The following is a 20,574-nucleotide window of genomic DNA, read 5'->3' on the forward strand; positions in this document are numbered from 1 at the left end:
AGGCATGTATCTAGACGAACAATCCTTCATCATATATTTTTATTTAAGAAAAAAGCACCAAAGTCATGCAAATGGGTGCTCCTCTCAGTGTATACAAAAATAATACTCCCTAATATAACCATTTTGCACACAGATTTTCAAGGATTATGGATAAATAATGACTCATCATGATTACTCATGCCTAATCTTGATCTATACAAGCTAGTGAGAATGTGTACAATGTCTGTTGTTCATTTGTTATAAACATCACCACAATATTCTTACGATACTAATGAAGAGGGAACAGAACCGCAAGACAAAACTAATCCATAAAAAGCAGGGAGGTCATAGGCCAAGTCCTGCGTTACTGCCAGAGAGTTTTAGTATCTCGCAGTTTAAAGAAGCTGACAGGTCAGACAGCTCCAAGACTGCCAAAACAACCAAAATCTGAATCGGTAATAAAATCACATCTGTAGCCAAGTAATGGTGTAAATGACCATGAAGCCTGTATGTGAAAACGTTTAGGACAGCCATAACAAACGAATCTCAGACATGCCAGATTTTTTTCAATACACCCTCTTTTGTGTTGTTCCTCTCTCCAGAAACGTTTGCCAGTCATCATTAACAAGACACTGATGTTCATTGACTGAGCTCAAACATAGAAATTACAGTCTCAAAGACGTGGTCGAGTCCATACGCATTCAGTACGCCCAAACGTCAACAAGACGTGTAGTATTTTCTGCAGTCCTAGCATGTATAGGTTGACCACCAAGCCACACTTCCTATTTACGTTACATTTCTTACCAGTAATAAAGATTAAATAATGATTAGTGTGAGGGGAGTGTTCGCTTCGACGTGAGGCAGAAAATCAAGAGAAAATCGAATGACGCTACAACACTGGAATATTGGCAATGAAATGCTTTCGATTCAAAGTGTCGTAAATCTCCGTATACTTCCTCATATTTCCTCATCGGTCCCTCATGTTTGTTTGGGGGTTTCTTGGTTTGCCTAACCTGAAACATATTTTGTTTTTTTCAAGAAGAAGCTCTTGACATCACTGAGCTTTTCTGAAAAGTTCACCCCGCAAAAAAATAAAAAATAAAAATAAAGCATCACACGTCTACTTTACAGCCGCGCCACGCAGGATTTATGTAAAACATGTAAAACATGCACTGGCGGTTGAGGGAAAAACAAGTGTGAAAGCACCCAGTCGGGGTGTGTTTACGAAGGTTTCCGAACGTTTCCACTACAGCAAGGATTTTGTAAGCACAAGAAAAAAAATTTTTTTAATGAAAATAAAAATTACACATTTACAAATGACAGCCAAGCCTTGTTTGAACCGTTACCATTCAGAGATGAGATGGAGGGTGTGTGTGTGTGTGTGTGCATACTGTTTTATAATACATCAAGCATCTTGAAAAGAAAGCCGTTAATGAAGTATGGTCTACTAAAGCTGCACAAAGTGAGGAACTATAAATTAATAAAGGACTCACTGCCCCCTACTGGTGAGAGTCAGCACTGTTAAAGATGACTGTAGTAAAGTTTGAGAAGTGTGTGCGCGCGTGAGTGTGTGTGAGTGTTTGTAAGTGGCACTTGTATCCACACTCACCTCAGGCTGGATGGCTTTGAACACTGGAGCATCCATAAGTGTGATCTGACCCTATAAAAAAATAATAATAATACAGAGAATCTATTAAACGTTAGTCTTTTAATTAATTTTAATATGTTTCAAACATCTGGCCCAAAATCTAAAGTGTGGTTTTATAACTGGGTGATTAGTGGACTGTTTTTGAGTAAGCGCTGCATGTAAGTCAATTAATTACAGGCTACATCACCATCTCTGGTGAAAACTCATCATCCACCTTATCAGCAACACCTGTACACCTGCACATTCATGCAAGCATACAATCAACCAATCAAGTGTCAGCACTACGAGGCGTACAATGTCAAGAGCTTCAGTTCAAATTAAAGATCTCTGCAGCCGTACTGAGCAGAAAAGCATCTCAGAAGGCGCAACAAGTCAAACCTGGAGGTAGATCAGCTACAACAGGAGAACACCACGTCGGATCCCTCCCTCTTCACCTGAGAACAGGAATCTGAGACTTTCTGCCAACAGGTTTTCTGCCATCCATCTCTAGGTTTCAACATTGTGTGTGTTCAAGATGCTTTTCTGCTCACCATGGTTGTAACGTGTGAGTATTTGAGTCGCTGTAGCCTTCCTGTCAGCTCCAACCATCTTTTGGTCAGTCTCCTCTGATTTCTCTCATCAATGAGGAGTTGGCCACGTACTGGATTTTTTCTGACTGGTGTGTGTGTGTGTGTGTGCATGTGTGTGTGAGAGAGAGAGAGAGAAAGAGAGAGGATTGAGATACTCAAACCAGCCCAAGCGGCACAAACAAACATGCCATAGTCAAAGTCACTGAGTGTAAGTAGTCTGATGTGGAATTGAAGATGATACAGATACTCTTGACCTTATACTATTGTGTCTGAATAATTTCATGCATTGCACTGCTGCCACATGATTGGCTGACTGGATCATTGCATAAATGAGCCCATGCCCAAGTGGGCAGCAAAGGTGGATCTATACTCATTCACTGATCTTAACCAAGCGCTTTAACCTGCTCAGGGCCACAGTGTCTCCGGAGAGAGATTAGATACTTCCGGCAAAAAGTAAGGATGCAGTGATTAATATAGGAGCATACTGACAGAGAGGGCGGGATTGGCTGGGAGAGGGCGGGATTGTTCTGATTTCTAGCAGGAGCAGGTAGGAGTGGGATTAAAAGACACTTCTAGAGCATAAGTATTTGTTTGCAGTGTCTCTCTCTCGCTCTCTTGCTCTCTCTCTCACACACACAAAAAGAGATAGCAAACATGTCTTACTGCATATTCCTCTGGCGTGACCTTCAGCACATCAAAGACAACAGCATCAAAACTTTTCTTCAGCTCAGCCGAGCCCTTCTCACTCAGAGACTCTGAACTGCTGCTCTTCTGAGAGACATAACGAGAGTCCATACAGGAAGTTACACAGGAGGAGTGGAAAGCCAGCCTGCTCTTAACTGACTCTAACTTAAAGAAACCGTTTATCCAAAAAGGACTTGTTCACAATTTTCCCTCTTACACTAAATATAAACCATCAGCCAAGATTTGCTTGATGTCTAAATGTCGGATAACAAGTAATTAGTTCAGAACACATAGTTGGGGATTACTTAAGGCAGAGGTTCAAAAACTTTTCCAGGGCAAGGCCCCCCAAATGGCATTAAAATCTGACCGAGGCCGCCCTTTTGCAAAAATACAGACTTCTGAATATAACCCTCTTTTTTTTATTATTAATAATTACATCTTAACATTACATTAGGAATCGACTGTGTGTGTGTGTGTGTGTGTGTGTGTGTGTGTGTGGTTGTCAGTGAGAGAAATAGAAAACATACATTTATTTATTTTTCCACACCAAATTGTTGAGGCCTCCCCCAGGCGCCCCCTGGCGGCCCCCACATTGAAAACCACTGACTTAAGGCATGTTTATGATCATTTTAGACGTGCATTACATTTTGTATAACGCTAAACTGATAGCCATACACGTCCTTTACTTGTCAGCAACGTTAGCCTCCCGACTCCGGTACGAACCTAAAGAATCACACGTGCCTTAAATTTAAAGGAAACGTATCTTAAATGTAATTTTACAATGATAAATAATACCGTATTCTAAAAATCAAAAACACAATAATTATATTCTACTAACAGAATTTGTCATTGTTAAATAACACAACACACACACACACACACACACACACACACGTGTGTTAACTGACCTCTGAGGTGACAGCAGTGGAGACACTGGGTTGGCCATTAGGGATGTCCATCATTCCCAAACCATCTGGCACTAGCGCAGTAGTTTCTTCATCTTCATCATCATCATCATCATCTGCTGGAGTTTGCCTGCCTGGCAGTCTACACACACACACACACACACACACAAAATTAGCAAACATGTAGTCTAAATGCTCCATCAGAATACTGGAACTGTTCCTTATTTTTCTACTGGACACCAGTCTAGTACCAAAGGTTCCAGTCATATCCACTCCAGTACCTCGTCAAGATTAATATCCACAGGATCTTAATTAATTAATCAATAAACCTGCACAAATGATTAGAAAACCGGCCAAGACAACACAAACAGACAGAAATACTTCTGCTTTCTCATCACACATACCGCTTTAATATTAAACACTACAAACTTCAGATGCTCACAGAAAGTTTAAATTTTTTTTTTTTTTTTTTTTTTTTTTTTTTTTTTTAAATGTTCATTTCAAAATAAAAAGAGACTGCATGGAGAGACAGATAAACAAGGCACAAAGCACAAAAAAGAGCCTAAACTATCTAAACTGGCCACCAGTTTATGATCGCCCATGTGTGGGACATAAGGTGTGTCATAATTGATTTTTATTGATTAGTTGTTGCAGCTCTGATCATCATCTTGTTTTCCTGAAAATACACTTGGTGGAGATTAAGAAATATAAGGAACATGAACAAACAGATATAAGTGTGTTTAAGAGACAGGAAGAGCAGATGTTAAAGTGGCTTTACAGGCTTAGTGTGTGTTGGTGCCAGCAGTGAAAGCTGCATTGCCTCAAACTCGAAGCTTTCCCAGTTCTAATCCTAATCAGAGTTTCTGTTTTTCCTCTCCAACACACACACACACACACACACACACACACACACACACACCTCACCAAGTCAGTGTCAGATAAGCATACTGGCTGCTGTTCTGTCCACTCCACTCGGTACGATGTTTGCCTTGTGAAGATTTCCACTGCAGGGCCTCAGGGCAAACCTGACAGAAAAGCACAAAAACAACAGATCTCAACAGAAGCAGGCAAAAAAAGAAATAAATGCTGACAGTACGACATATACAGCACATTTACAGCTTCCTACATACGTAATATTAAATCGACACCAGCAAACGTGTACTAAACCTTTTAAAAAGCAACACTCATCTGTTACCACTAGGTGGTGTAGTAACTTCAGCGGAAGCAGAAAGGGATGTCATAGCAGCTGCACAGCCTGCCTTACAGTGTGAGAGGTCACAGGGTTTACAAAACAGAGAACCGCAAATGTAGACAACCACATGACCATGTGGGATAAATCAATAACAGGGACTATAGGATTTTCAAAACAAGTTACAGTTGTCTAGCGCACAAGACTGCTCCGTACAACACAACACTACTGACAGCACGCTCTGAACTGTGGGACAAATGCAACACAATCCCTGTACGTCTTATATGTCTGTGTTTCTGTTCATCAAAATAAAAACATGCTAACTTGCACCTGTGACACAAGCACAGGTGACACATTTTTCACAATTACACCCCACTGCGGTCTTTTTAACACCCTGAGCTGTGAAATAATCTTTCACACCAGCGGAGTATGATAATAGTCAAAAATATTTTCATCAACACAAGATGAAACACCTTTAAAGAGACAGAAAGCCAGTAAAGAAGGTAGGGATGGGCGATATGGACTTAAAACTATATCCCAATATAGGTTTCTGGTATTTATTGCGATAATATCAGTGACGATATTTATATAGTACCATATACCGCTGTTTTTAGCTACAAGTGATAGCTGTGAACTTGAGAGCCTCAGAAACACAAACACTGATCAAAACGTAAAACTGATTTTCTGAAACCAAACCAGTTCCAGATTGTAGAGGTAGCTCCTCATTTAGCGATTAAACTCCTCCTCGACTTCAGGTCCACCTTCCACTGTACTCGTTAACTGTTGATCGTTTGCTTTTAAAGCGCATCTATTATGGTTTTGAAACGTGCCTAATTTTGTTTTAAAGGTCTCATACAATAGATTAAATGCATCCAAGGTGAAAAAACACTTTAATGTGCTCATAATTTAAACTGCAGCATTACATTTTTCCTCCCAGTGTCAATCAACTTGTTACATGATCCGTTCTAAAGGATTCGTTCTAAACTCCACCTTTCAGAGAACATACTCTGCTCTGATTGGTCAGATGTCCCAGTCTGTTGTGATTGGTCTACCACTGACGGCGTGTTTCAAAAAAGAAACGCCCACTACCATAACGTGTTTCGGCTCCGTCTGTCAGCGAGCAGCCGATGAAGACAAGAGGCGGGGCTTTTTGTTACAAACCTACGCAAGTCACTACAGGAAGTAAGTCTGGAATTACTAATGACTCGTTTCAGCTGTTCAGAACCGTTTCCTTCTTTTGGGAGAAAATAACTCAGTTTGTCCTGTGTTTTGATTTTTGAAACTTTGCAGACATTTTACATTCACAAATAACTATATTCAAAAATCATAATATTTGCACTTTAAAGTGTCCTCGCGTTTGATGCATGTGAATCGAAGAGGTCTTCTGAATATCCTGGAGTTCGCGTTCATTTCTGCGACTGCGCCAAAAAAAAAAAAATGTAATTAAATAAAATCACAAAATCCTGGAGGACCTGGTTGCATTTGTCGTGATTAATGAAGTGGTTGAATTCTCATTTGTTTTGAGCGTACAAATACAGAAGATCGGATACGAGATGAGTGGGATGTTCCCTGTCCTGAACTGCAGCGTGTACGGTCATAATTGCAGAACAGTTGACGATCAGTGCGGGTTCGGATTGTCCATCTGAAAAACCTAACCGTTTAAGAACACCCTGAATTCCGGTCATTTCCTGCAGGGGTAGGGAGTGAGGAATCGACAACGCGTTGCTAATCATAAACAGGACAATAAGGAGGGATAACGAGAGAATGTCTTCAGTGGAGCACACCGGCTCCGCACACGTCGACGCTGGCTTCATACGAGTTTCAGAGGCCAGAATGTAGAATTTCCATGGAGTTGCCATGACAATAAGAGCGCTTTAGACTTGTGTCGTGGGGACGGGACAAAAAATAAATAAATAAAAAATAAAAAAAAGTGTCATCAAATCATGCAGCAGGAAACAAATCACAGACTGAAACCTGGCCAAGGCAACACCGCCTGCACACTGCCTCTGAGGACGGCCTTTCAGTAAAAACGCCACTTTCTCAGACAGCTTGTACTTCCATGCGAGCACATTACCGAAGCTTTCAGAGCTCCAGGAAGGAACTCGTCCTGATTTCAGGGAGTCCAGCACAGCAGTTCAGTCCAAATCGTGTGAATGAACACTGCATGCATTCTACTACATTTGACTTTATTATTCTACTACAATCAGGCCATTTTTCGACTTGAGCATTTATGGACATAAATTAGAAAAAAAAAAAAAACAACAACATGGATGCAGGTCATATTCGTCTTTTGTTAGCAATGATCTAGCCAGCTAACTGATGAGTGATGTATATTTTCCTCCTCAAAACTGTACAGTCATAAGTGAATGTCTAGGTTTTATACCTGTATATACACAGTACCGTATGGCTTATTTAAAAGGTAAGAAATGGTACTTTGTTTACTGCTGATGCTGTAAGCAGCCATGTTGATTTGCTGAACTTTTATTAATAATAATAATAATAATAATAATAATAATAATAATAATAATAATAATAATAATAATAACAACAACAACAACAACAACAATAAAAAACTATTTCATAGAGCACCTTTAAAAACAGCTTCTCAAAGCACTGTACACAAACGCAGTAGAGAAAAAAATTATGATAGATAAATAAAAATAAAAATAACGACAATAATAATAATAATTTTAAAAAATTGACATCAGCAAGCAAATGCTAGTTTAAAAAGTCTCCCACTCAACGAGGAATTCCTACTCAGGAGCTCAAGTTGGTCTTCTCAACTCGAAAGTTCTTCATATTATATTTAAAGCTCAACTCAAGACACATATTGTATATATTGCATGTTTTTTTGGTTTTTCCCGGTTGGAGGTTGGGAATTACGTGTTACAACCTCTAGTCGATTGCAGCGTTACACCCGCTCTCCTCGAACAAACTTATAACACAAAGTCCTGGTCACTGTAAAGAAATAAGTTTAACTCCATTTCCTTTAGCAAGCTAGAAACAAAGACTTTATTGAAATTGTAAACAATTAGATTATTTTACAGACTGAATCCTTTCATTTCCTTAACATATTCCACTCATGCATGAAGACAAAATAATATAATGTTGTTGTTTTTGTTTATTTAAGCGTTTATCTACTTGATTCATTCGTTAAAATGGTTTCATTTTAATGCAGTATTTTTCCTAAACAGATACAACATGTGCTCAACTGTCTCAAATCAAAACCGTAGTGCAACAGCCACTTAGTGCAGGGAGGATGTTCACGCTGGAAACTTCAACAAGAACAACGTCCACGGAAACATTAAAGGTGTTCGTGCAACTATCAGTCTGTTCCGAGTCCAAATCCGAGGGAGTTTAATATGTTTGCTTTAGTTTGATTCAGCATATAATTCAAATAATCTATAAAATAAACAAATAAACCAAAAAAAAAAAAAATTAGCTGAGGGGTGTGTAGGAGGGAATGGAGCTGATAAAGTACTTACAGTTGTGCTCATAAATTTACACATACACCCCTTACAGAATCTGCAAAATGTAAAAATAAAAATTATTTAAAGAGTGATCGTGAATATAGTTTTTTTTATTTAGTGCTGCCCTGAATAAGATATAGATGTTTACATATAGTCCACAAGACTATCATTAAATCTCAAACATGTTATTTGGTGAAATGAATAGACTTTTGTCAGTAAGTACAGTAAGTGTTGCCAGCTTTCTTTCACAAGCGTGGTAAGGATAAGGGCCGAAGGCAATGTGAAAAAAAAAACCCCTCAAATTTGCACCGAAAGCCTGTCACGTGTGACCACATAAATAAACTAAGCCACATGTTACTAATGACCAGGCAAACTAAATCTAGAAAACATTTAAATTCACCACTAAGTAGCAGCTGGCTTTATTGATCCTTAAGCTTGTTTTCCCTCCTGCGTTTGTTTATTTCCAGCTGTTTGAACCCTGAGTTTGGTATGAAGTGTGAACGCTGTTTTTGATCGGTCATTCCAGTCAATAATATAAGTTTAAAGGTTCAGGGAGAATGTGATTGTGGAACTGAACCATACACTATGCATGATGGAAAGAAACCCAAGCCTCAGGAGTTTATCTTGTCTCATTGTGCTACGGTCATCTTTAAAAGACAACACCAAACACCGACCCAATACCGGCTTCCTCACGGAACGATATCAAGTTCACATATTTTAATTTTATACACACTACCGTGCAAAAGTCTTCGGCACATGCAAACAAATGCTGCAGAGCAGACATGCCTTCAAAAATAATGAAATGAAATGTTATTCCGTTTTAAAACCCACCATAAAGAGCAGTAAACAGTAATAAATAAAACAAAGTCAATATTTAGTGTCACGACTATGGGATTAGATTTGTGCCATAAGTACTGAATATATTTGAGCTTTGAGAGGTCTCGTGTGACTATTTTTTCCCCCAAGATGGGCTCTCAGGAGTGGCACGGAGCATCGCCATCCTCCTCTTCCTCCTACTCCCCAGCTGGAGACACTTGAGCAGTCGATCCTAATCTCACTAGTCAGCGAGAGCAAACTGCTGTTAAGCCCCGCCCACATGAGAGGTTTGTGCCAGAATGGTGAACATGAACTCGCAAAGCGTAAACGAAAACTCTGGCAGCGCATTCATAAACCATGATTAACAATAATCAAGCTCAGAAAACTAAACAAAGACCGTTGTTTATTTGAAGACTGCGTTACTTTTGTGTGCGTGTTTTTTTCTGCTCTCTCATTGTAGATTTTTTGCTCATTTCTTGAAAAATTACCTTTAATATTTTTGCCATGAATCTAATCCCATAGACGACCATTTGTTTTACAAATAATAATAATAATAATAGTCTCGGGTACAGTGTGTGCAGTTTTATAAGGAAATTAGCCGATAAGTTTTATTGAGTGTCTTGCAGAACCAGCCGCGGTTGTTCTCGAGACTTGTCGCACTCGCTTCTTATTTTTGCAGGAAAACCCAGCAGCCTTTATTATGTGTTTTTTAACTTTTAAAAATGTTACCCCTAGCCAGATCAAAACAGAAAAAACATGGCCAAACTACACAGAGGGGAAAAAAAGAATTCAAATTAAAAGTGCACCTATTACGGTTTTTCAAATATTATTGTTTGTGAATGTAAAAACTCTGCAAAGTTTCAAAAATCGAAGCGCAGGACAAACGGAGTTAAAACTCCCAAAAACAGCTGAAACGAGTCATTAGTAATTCCAGATTTAATTCCTGTAGTAACTTGCGTAGGTTTGTAACTAAAAGCCCCGCCTCTGGTCTTCATCGCCTGCTCGCTGACTGACGGAGCTGAAAGTCGTTATGGTAGTGGCCGTTTCCTTTTTGAAACACGCTGACAGCGGTAGACCAATCACAACAGACTGGGACATCCGACCAATCAGAGCAGAGTATACTCTCTGAAAGGAGGAGTTTAGAACGAATCACTGAACGAGTCGTTTGTGACACTGGGAGGGGGGAACGTTAACGCTGCAGTTTAAATTATGAGCACATTAAAGTGTTTTTGACCTTTTTACATGTAAATCTATTGTATGAGACCTCTAAAACAAAATTAGGCACGTTTCAAAAGCATAATAGGTGCACTTTAATGCGACATCACTAAAAAAAAAAAAAAACACGTAAAATTCATATGTAAACACTTTTGTCGGCTTCCAATCTCCATCACAATACTTGCAAACTTCGAATTCTTTACACACACAAAAAAAGTGCAAAGAATATTTGATGACCTGGTCATTTATTTCCATAAAATGTATAGCGTCAATGTTGACCTTTAGACTGTGTCTAGAGTAACCAGATGCTGCTACATACACACACAATCTGACTCACAGCATCACGGCTTCTTCACATGTCAGCAATTTAACTTAGGGTTGAGCGACATTAACTACGAGCGCGTACGTAAGGTGGTGTTTGAACTGACGGGACGGGACGGGGGGCCTCATATGTAACTTGTGCACTGAACTTCTGAATCCTCTAGACTTGTGAATGTAATATAGACAGGAGATCCCGATCTGAGACGCTGACAGCGTGTAGCGCTAAAACTATCCGAGCTCGTCCACATCGCTCACGCTGCCACACCATGCCACAAACATGGCACGAAATTCCTACACGTCGTAACGGTCGACGTGGAAACGTGACGTACAGGATGTTTCCTCCTCGATGTGTGGCATAGCGGATGTCTCTTAAACCCTACAGAGGTAGGCAAGCTACACAGGCGAGTGTGTAAACAACGACGCTGCTCGAGCACAAGCACACAGTCACACGTCAAGTATAAACCAGGCACACACCCACACCCACACACACAGCATTCTTTAGCTTGCATCATATGAAGGGAATGATAACGAGCGTGTGATGAGAGCCACCGGGTTTAACGGTTCTGCTTTTCTAAAGACATGAAACAGCAAGCTAAAAGAACTCAGGACTGTCGACTCGTCTTTCAGAGTAAGCAGCTCCACGTAATCCCCCAGCAGAACAGAAAAAAAACTTTTCTCCGAAACAGAAAAGGAACGAGCGCTACAATGGAATTAATCCACGGGAATGAAGGAGTGTGTGAAGTAAATGAAGTTAGTGGAATTTATTTGCCTTTGTTGAAATTACAAGGTTATTATAATATACAGGACAGACGGTTTTTAAAAATCATAAAACACGATTATAAATAAATTAAACTGGTTATTAATTAGACTGAACGCATGTTGTTTTGACCCGAGGGATCCTAGAACATCAGACACCAATAAATATTTGATAAGATGCATTTGGTTAGTTAAGAAGGCAATGCAGAGTGTATTATTTATAGAGACGGCACCGATCCGATGCCCAGTGTCAGTATCGGAATCGGACCGGTACCAGCGAAGAACGGTTACATCAGAGAAAACGTATCGGATACTGGGTCGAACGGCAACGATTGGAACTGGATTTGGAAAAGAAATTCATTTTTGGAACTAGAAGTGTGTAAATGTAAAGAGACTTGACTGGTTTTCTTTTGTTAGGATTGATTGTATTTTATTTCTACTTTATAACTTTATATTTATTACATTCAAAATAGAAGTGATTTTTGTGCAAAACAGTTTTAACTGTGAAGTACTTCTAGTTTTTGTCTTTTTTCCATCCGCTGTGTGTGTGTGTGTGTGTGTGTGTGTGTGTGTGTGTGTGTGTGTGTGTGTGTGTGTGTGCGCGCTCTACTCAACCGGCTGTAACCAGCCCAGCATGTGGCAGTCATTGAGAGTAAATCAATAAGAGACCTGTGGCCCAGTAAAGCGGTGTGTGTTTCATTAGACAAAAAGTGTCATGTCAGAGCTTGCTATAAACACACCAATGAGACACATTAACCATGTCTAAAGAGTGGTTAGCAATCGCAATCATACTAAAGCTAAGAACTTTTTTTTAAGCCAGGAGTATACAGTGCTGTGAAAGTTTTTGCCCTATCCTGATTTCTTCTGTTGTGCATTTCTCATACTAAATTGTTTCGGAAATTGAAACAAAATCTAAGATAAAACTAATGCAACCTGAGTAAACACAAAGAACAGTTTTTAAATGATAATGTTATTTAATGAAGCAAAAAAAAAAAATTTTTTAATTATCCAGTACCAACTGGGTCTAGGTGAAAATGTATTTGAGTTTTGAGATAATCTAAACACAGAGATTGTGTGTGTGTGTGTGTGTGTGTGTGTGTGTGTGTGTGTGTGTGAGTGAGAGAGAGAGAGAGAGATGTTTAATTCTCTAATTAAAAATAAAAGTCATGAATAAATAAATATGAAACTTCCTGCCCTCACTGTTTCCTTCTGGTTTAATCTCTATTAGCACTGCTTTTGGGTTAAAATGCATTGTGTCGATTTACATGTAGTACGCACATGGAGTCCTCTCCAAAACTATTGGAACAGCAAGGCCAATTCTGTTGTTAGACACTGAATAAATTCGGGTTTGAGATCAGACAATGAACATGAGACGATAGATCAGAATTTCAGCTTTCGTTTCCACATATTTACATCTAGACGTGTTAAAACATCTTAAAACATGGCACCTTTTGTATCGGTAAATGAAAGTAAATGAAAGTAAAAAAAAAAACACTAAATATTTGGTGCATATCCCTTGCTTGCAAAAACTGTATCAAGTCTGTGACTCGCTGACATCACCAAATTGTTGCTTTCTTTTTTTGTGTTGATTTTCCAGGTTTTTACTGCGGCCTCTTTCAGTTGTTGTTTCAGGGGGTTTCTCCCTTCAGTCGACTCTTCAGGAGGTGAAATGCTGCTCAATTGGGTTAAAGTCTGGTGACTGACTTGGTCAGTCTAAAACCTTCCACTCCTCCCCCCCGATAAAGTCCTTGGTTGAGTTGGCAGTGTGTTTTGAATCATTGTCTTGCTGCGTGATGAAGTTCCACCCAGTTAATTTGGATGCATTTCTCTGTAACTTGGCAGGTAAAATGTTCCTGTAAACTTCTGAATTCATTCTGCTGCTACCATCATGAGATATTCCATCAGTAAAGTTTAGTGAGCCTGTTCCAGAAGCATCCATGCGAGCCCAAACCCTGACACTACCTCCACCACCTCAAGATGTACATATGAGGAAAGGAAAGCTGAAATGCTGATCCACTGTCTCATATCCATCTTTTGATCTCAAACCCAAACATATATTGGCCTTGCTGTCCCGATACTTTCGGAGAGGACTGTAAACAGTGAGTAAAAAGCTACTTTGGATTGGGCCCATCTGTGCGATTTATTTTGGCGTGAATATTTTAATTAGCAACATTTGATTCCGATATGGCGGTGTCTCAACACGACACATCCTCAACACAGCAACAATAAGCATGTGTTTTATATGGAGGTATCATATCAAATCGAGAGGCTCGTATTAAATGGGACATCGTCCAAAATGTTATGTCTTTGCGACTGTGTGAATGAGTGAGTGAGTGAGTGAGTGAGTGAGTGAGAGGGGGAGAGAGAGAGAGAGAGAGAGAGAGAGAGAAGTAGAGCCAACACTTCATCATCCTGAACAAGAAGGAAGCGTGAGCGAGAGAGCGAGAGCGATAGAGAACAGAACGAGGTGACATGGAGAGAACAAGCAGCATACAGAGAGCCTGAAACACAGACTATAAAAAGCCAAGGTCATAGATAGCATGATGCTATGCCACATTGCTCATGAGAAGCAGAGAAACCTGGCAAACAGAGCTCTTACTGGCACACTGAAGGTCTGAATACCACGTGTATACAGGACCAGGTGTATACAGGACTATATGAGAGCATCAGGGATGTGTGTTTACAACCTGCTCTTCATGGGAAAATCATCACCGCTGGCTGTGAGACACCAGTCTAGACTCCTGAGGTCATCTCTCCAGTTCCACTGCTTTTTGATAATGTTGTACTTTATGGTCACTCGATGGCCCCGGTGGAACAGACCGAGTTCAAAATTAATTCCCAATACTCTGACACTTGGTCCATCAGAGTTCCCAAGTGGTCCGACAGAAAATCGCTCGCCCCATCGTCGGGAGAATATGAGTTTACATCCCGGCGACGTCACAGTCAGACCAAGACAGTTCAAGAGAGCAAATCTGGTCGAGGGAGGGAAGGTGTACTCTGTCTCCCCTGTCAATCACCGTGACACTACCCAATCATGGCCATCCATGAGCTTATGCGTGTGGAAGGGGGCGGATAGTGTTTTCCTTAGTGGGTTATGCCACCCTGTTGATAGAGAAGAGGTGGCTAGTGGGTGGAAATCGACCAACGCGACACGACATTATTTTATTTTTACGTCTTCATTATTCACAAATTAATGTTGGATTCGGAATAAAGCTGGTCGGGCTGAGATTGCTAAACGTAAAGTAACGTAGCAGACTCAGTGATGATCATCAAATATCGGAATCGCATCGCACCTGAGGCCAAGTCCACATTACTCTGGATAAATATGAAAATGCATCTTTTTCTCCACGTTTGGCCTTTCGTTCACACCGACGCGCCGTTTTCACAGGTTTCACATTCTCCCAAGTGGAGAAATTTGAAAACGCCATTTTCGCGTTGTAGTGCGGACTGAGCAAACGGAGACACTGAAAAACTACGACGTATTTTTTTGGACCCAATTAACTCGAAACCAACAAGCCGGTGGACGACGTTGTACTGCAGTTGTTGTGCCTGCTATCCAGTCTGACATTCTGCGTTGTCACTTTGTACAACCATCAGATTGCATTTTAAAATAAACGTCTGAGGGAAACGACGCAGGCTGAAGCTTTATATGTTTTTACGCATGTGAAGTACGAGGGAGTATCAGTATGAGCGACGAGTATGAGGGCGTATCAGTATGAGCGATGAGTATGAGGGAGCATTTGTAGGAGTATGAGGGAGTATCAGTATGAAGGAGTATCAGTATGAGTGATGAGTATGGGGGAGTATCAGTATGAGTGATGAGTATGAGGGAGTATCAGTATGAGTGATGAGTATGAGGGATGAGTATGAGGGAGTATCAGTATGAGTGATGAGTATGAGGGATGAGTAGGAGGGAGTATCAGTATGAGGGATGAGTATGAGGGAGTATCAGTATGAGTGATGAGTATGGGGGAGTATCAGTATGAGTGATGAGTATGAGGGATGAGTATGAGGGAGTATCAGTATGAGTGATGAGTATGAGGGATGAGTAGGAGGGAGTATCAGTATGAGGGATGAGTATGAGGGAGTATCAGTATGAGTGATGAGTATGGGGGAGTATCAGTATGAGTGATGAGTATGAGGGAGTATCAGTATGAGTGATGAGTATGAGGGAGTATCAGTATGAGTGATGAGTATGAGGGAGTATCAGTATGAGTGATGAGTATGAGGGAGTATCAGTATGAGTGATGAGTATGAGGGAGTATCAGTATGAGTGATGAGTATGAGGGAGTATCAGTATGAGTGATGAGTATGAGGGAGTATCAGTATGAGTGATGAGTATGAGGGAGTATCAGTATGAGTGATGAGTATGGGGGAGTATCAGTATGAGTGATGAGTATGAGGGAGTATCAGTATGAGTGATGAGTATGAGTATACTCCCTGAAAATATGTAGCTTTACATTTCCGAACATTTTTGTCAACATTCATGTAAAAGATGCAGAGAGTATGTTAAATTATGCTGCAGCTCTTGTAATGTGTGTATGTGTGTGTGTTCTGTGTATGTGTGTGTATATGTGTGTATATGTGTGTGTGTGGGGGGGGGGGGGGGGGGGGGGTGTCATCATAGTGTACTGACTAGGTTTGTTCTGTAAATATGCTATTAACTGTTAAGAAATAACTATTACAGGTGGGATATTTTTTTCTAATGAAAGTATGCATTTTTTATCTTCATGATTTTTTAAATAATTGAAAGAAACACAAACTATTAAACTACAATAAACTATATAACAAACTATTAAACTATATAACACAAACTGTATAAAGTATATAAAGTATGGTCCTACTTGAGCAGAGATCAGGTGTGGCTGTGGAGCACACCTCAGTTCAGCGGTCACGTTTTTACGGCATGTTTTGTACATGTTGGTCAGCGCCTTTTGCAGAAAATATGGTCGCAGTGGCACAGCGTACCTTCTGTCGAGTTTTAACGAGGTACTTAAACCCACTGTGCTCCAACGTAGCTATGGGAGCCATATCTTTCGCCATGTAGTAACACATGACATCAGTTATTTCTTTCCATCTTCTTGAATCCTTTTCATCTTGTGTAGCAGTTTTTAAATGCTCGTGTTATCGACTCGACACCTGCTTTGTGAAGGCACCCGTTGCTGGGCACTTGTCAGTCTCCCTTTTTTGAGAAATGCACTGTTCATATTCAGTAATTTGATTGTGCTCAGAGTGTTGAAACAGACTGCTGGCATTACCTTTGGTCGCGGAAATGGTTTTTCTGCAGTGTTTACATTTGACCTCATTTTGTTTTTGTGTCTTCTTTACTGAAGCCAAAATGTGTCCAAGCAAACTGTGTTTTTCTTTGGTATGGGCTGCTCCTGTTGCTCAGTTGACTCGGTGTACGAGTTCGCCTCCATGCCGCTGACCGGACGTGAATATACACGCGGTAGTATGTTTTTAAGGGGGAAAGTAGTAACAGATTTTTTATTTATTTATTTTTTTTAAACAAAATAACCGACAAGGGGAAATTACGTCGGTTAGAGATTCTGAATTTTGGTTTCGATTACTTTTCGATTAATCGTCCATCCCTATTGCAAATGTGTGAATGTCCTAGTTGCGCTCTCATTTAATCCACTATACTGTAGAAGTACACAGTAAGAGGCATTCTGAGCAGCAGAAGAAACGTCTCCTCCAGGCAGGGTGATGAAAGCCGAAGCAGTCAGCTCTCAGCAATAGGAAAAGCGGTCGAGCAATAATGCCCATTTGCTCCACAGGAAACGAGCGAGATCCTTATCTGTTCCTGACTGTTGGATGTGCATTTAAGTACATGTGTCAGGGTTGTTAAGCAGATTGCTCCACAGGGAAAGATTTGCGGATGGTTACAATACCAGTGCCACTTGAACAATATGACTACACCAGCCAGAGATCCCAGAGAGACCAAATAAGGACTCAGGAGCCAGAGGTGGACAAAACACTACGCTGGCACCCTGGGACATGACCTATTTGAGGACAAGTAGGTTTAAAGAACAGACTTATTTATTTTTTGACTCTTGAAAGACAGTTTTAATTTGGTACACATGTTTAAACATGGTGCAACAAACCTTGTTCTGCTCATTTAAACAACCTGTTGCACCATACAAACCACCGAGGCACCATGTTTTTGACGAGAGCATCACTTAGCTTGACAGGATGATAGAGTATCTTTTCAGAATCAGACCAAATGTGTTAAAATATTGACAATGATGAGCAAAGTGCAGTTTAAAGCAGTATAACATAATATAAGCTATCACAGGCACAGATTCACCCAAACTGGACAGATGAAGACGCAAAAGGCCAGGTGATTTTTTTTTCAAACCTAAGATTCCTGTTCTCGGCTGACAGGAATGAAACCTGATGTGGTCTTTTGCTGTTGTAGCTCATCCACCTCAAGGTCTGATGTTTTGTGCATGCTGAGAAGCTTTCCTGCTCACCACGGTTGTACAGAGTGATTATATTTATAGACTTCCTGGCAGATCGAACCGATCTGTCCATTTTACTCTGACCTCTCTTTTCAACAAGATGTTTCCACTCACAGAACTGTCACTCATTCGATGTTTTTCTGCTTTTCTCAGTTCTACAGGTGTTCCTAATAAAGCGGCTGGTGAGTACATTATTTTTTATATCAGTCATTGTTGTTAAAGGAATGCTAAAAGTCAGCGTGCCGCACCCTCGTCGCCACTACTTCCTGCGTCCTCAATAAAGGCTGTAGGCAAATTACAGCACCTTTTCTCAGACCATTATATGATACAGGTTTTCAGTAAGTCTTCACATGACAAGCTGAGGACATTGTGCTCAAGGTCTGCATGTTAAAACAAAGTCATCACCTGTGTAGACCTGTTCTGCTGAACCCTCAGGCCTGTTTTCCAAGTTACACGTTCACACACTGTTATTTAAAAGATGCAAATGAATGAAACACAGTCACATTATCCAGTTTCTCACTCAATTTTGTGTTTCTGCGTTTTCTACATTTAGTGTTGGACTAAAAGACACCCCCCAACACACACACACACACACCTACTTGAGAATTCCCATAACATGTGCAGTGTTGTTCAGGATCATGCTTCTGAAACATTAACAAGAATTAAATGCTTGGTTTTAATTTACTGCAAAAAAAAAAAAAAAATTTAAATGCACCTCCAGAATTATTGGCACCCATTTAAAAAAAAATGTGCAAATCAATCAATCTACACAAGCTCCCCTGAACCACCAGCAACAGACAAGTCTTAAAGCCTCACCGATCCAGCTCTGTATTTTACAGTGGACTATCAGGTGCTTTCCTTTTATGTTTTCCCTTTTTGTCACCAAACATGATGTGTATAACCAAAAAGTCTTCTGACCAGAACACACAATGCTAACTGCAGTTCTAATGACACTTGGTGATGTTTAGGCATGTCAGATGCTCTAAGGGAAGAGAGAATCCCCCCCAGCTTGTTTATTCTTAAAGCAACATTTAAACAGCGAATGCAACAGTTGAAACAGCTGTCACCTGTTTTCTCTTCCTCTGCCCAACAACCAGAGAAAATAAATGGACTGCCTATTGACTCTCAAAAAACGAATAGATCTCATCTGGTGTATATATTCAAGCGTATCGCCCTGCTTTCCAAAGCTGTAACTACAGCCCAAATTATTCAGCGCACCACACACGTCGGCCGAGGCAGAAACAGGCTGGATGGTGGGAAAGTGGGTGGGGATAGGGGGATTGGGGAAAAGTGTATTTCTGACTCATCATCTGGGAATTTTAGCCATGCTGTAAAAACACATCCAACAATGGAGGTTCACTTGATACAGGACAGAAGTATGGTTTTGGAGAGGTCAAACATGGTTATACCCCTTCCATCCATCCATCCATCCATCCAGCAATCCATCTTCTGTATCGCTGATCCTAAACAGGGTCGATTTTGCGATCGCAGAAATTAACGCAAAATCAAGTACACTCCTCAGCATTTAGCCAAAGTGCTCTTCGATTCACGTGCATCGAACACGAGTACAGCTAAAAAGTCTCAGTTACCAACAAACATCACAGAGAAAGACCGTGCAAAACAATTTAGTGCAATTGCAATTTCACCAATTCAAGAAGTTTTCTGCACACACACACACAAAAAAAAGCATAACAATTCAATTTGGGGCGGGGTTTGGGGAAGCATTTTTGGCCACAACAATTTAAAAAAACAAACAAAAAAAAAAAACCTCTGCGAAATCCTGTATGGACTGATATGGTAGTCCAGTTAATAATAAGAATGAAATATCCAGTCACCCTTGTACCATCATAACTACGCACATGACCACACCTCAGCCTTCTCAGCCACATCCTTTCTAACATATTCACCAGTCAAACATACGAGAGACTGCAATTCCAGCTTTAAAATTTCCTCTTCTTGCAACGCCTCCACCGAGCCAACATCCGTTTATTATTAGTTTTTTATCTTCTTTGGAAATGTAAGCAAATCTCACACTTTTCCAACCCTGTGCACAGCCAGGAGAGCAGCCTAGAATAATTGTGTTCAGTTGGCCCAGTTAAGATTTACCTTGCAGTCATTACTAGGTCACTCCCAACGAGCCTGTTATACAGTAGGCCTGCACACGAGTTTGGCAATTCGCCCAAAATATGTATAGCCCCATTAACAATAAAAGGCAACAAGAAGCATGTACTAATGCAAGGAAGCACAATTTCAAAACAAATGAGGCTACTTTCTTTTTAAATGATAATACACAAACTCTGATGAAAGAGCGATTTGTTATTCTTCGAGCTTCAGAGTCACACATGCTCGTCTCTACCTCTTTATTCTACACGTATATCGCTATTGCCGCCATTCATGAAAAACATCTTTGTTTCCATGCTCGTTCGTATTAAATAAAAGCAGCAGTCAGTTCAAGTTTCAACACGTTCTACTTTTTCACGCTTCTCTTTGTTAAGTAAATGAAAGAAAGTGTGGGGAGAAACAATGAGAGACAGAAACGGAGAGGAACGAGGGAGAAGGGA

At 40.3% G+C, this 20,574-nt stretch overlaps 1 protein-coding gene across 4 annotated transcripts in view; it reads right to left on the minus strand.

Annotated features, from left to right (window-relative positions):
- Window positions 1-20,574, minus strand: part of ralgps2 (Ral GEF with PH domain and SH3 binding motif 2) — a 119,798-nt gene that overhangs the window by 71,103 nt on the left and 28,121 nt on the right. For 3 of the 4 annotated variants that reach the window (XM_017455851.3, XM_017455848.3, XM_017455849.3), the window contains exons 2-5: window positions 4,710-4,810; window positions 3,789-3,927; window positions 2,860-2,967; window positions 1,589-1,639 (exon numbers count right to left, since the gene is read on the minus strand). In XM_017455851.3, coding sequence (XP_017311340.1) covers window positions 1,589-1,639; window positions 2,860-2,967; window positions 3,789-3,842 — 213 coding nt within the window. In that variant the 5' untranslated portion in view covers window positions 3,843-3,927; window positions 4,710-4,810. Of the gene's footprint in view, window positions 1-1,588; window positions 1,640-2,859; window positions 2,968-3,788; window positions 3,928-4,704; window positions 4,811-20,574 lie in introns of all 4 variants that reach the window. The other variant, XM_017455850.3, reaches the window with a different exon arrangement.

This window comes from Ictalurus punctatus, chromosome 25 (genome assembly GCF_001660625.3).
Source record: "Ictalurus punctatus breed USDA103 chromosome 25, Coco_2.0, whole genome shotgun sequence".
Lineage (NCBI taxonomy): Eukaryota > Metazoa > Chordata > Actinopteri > Siluriformes > Ictaluridae > Ictalurus > Ictalurus punctatus.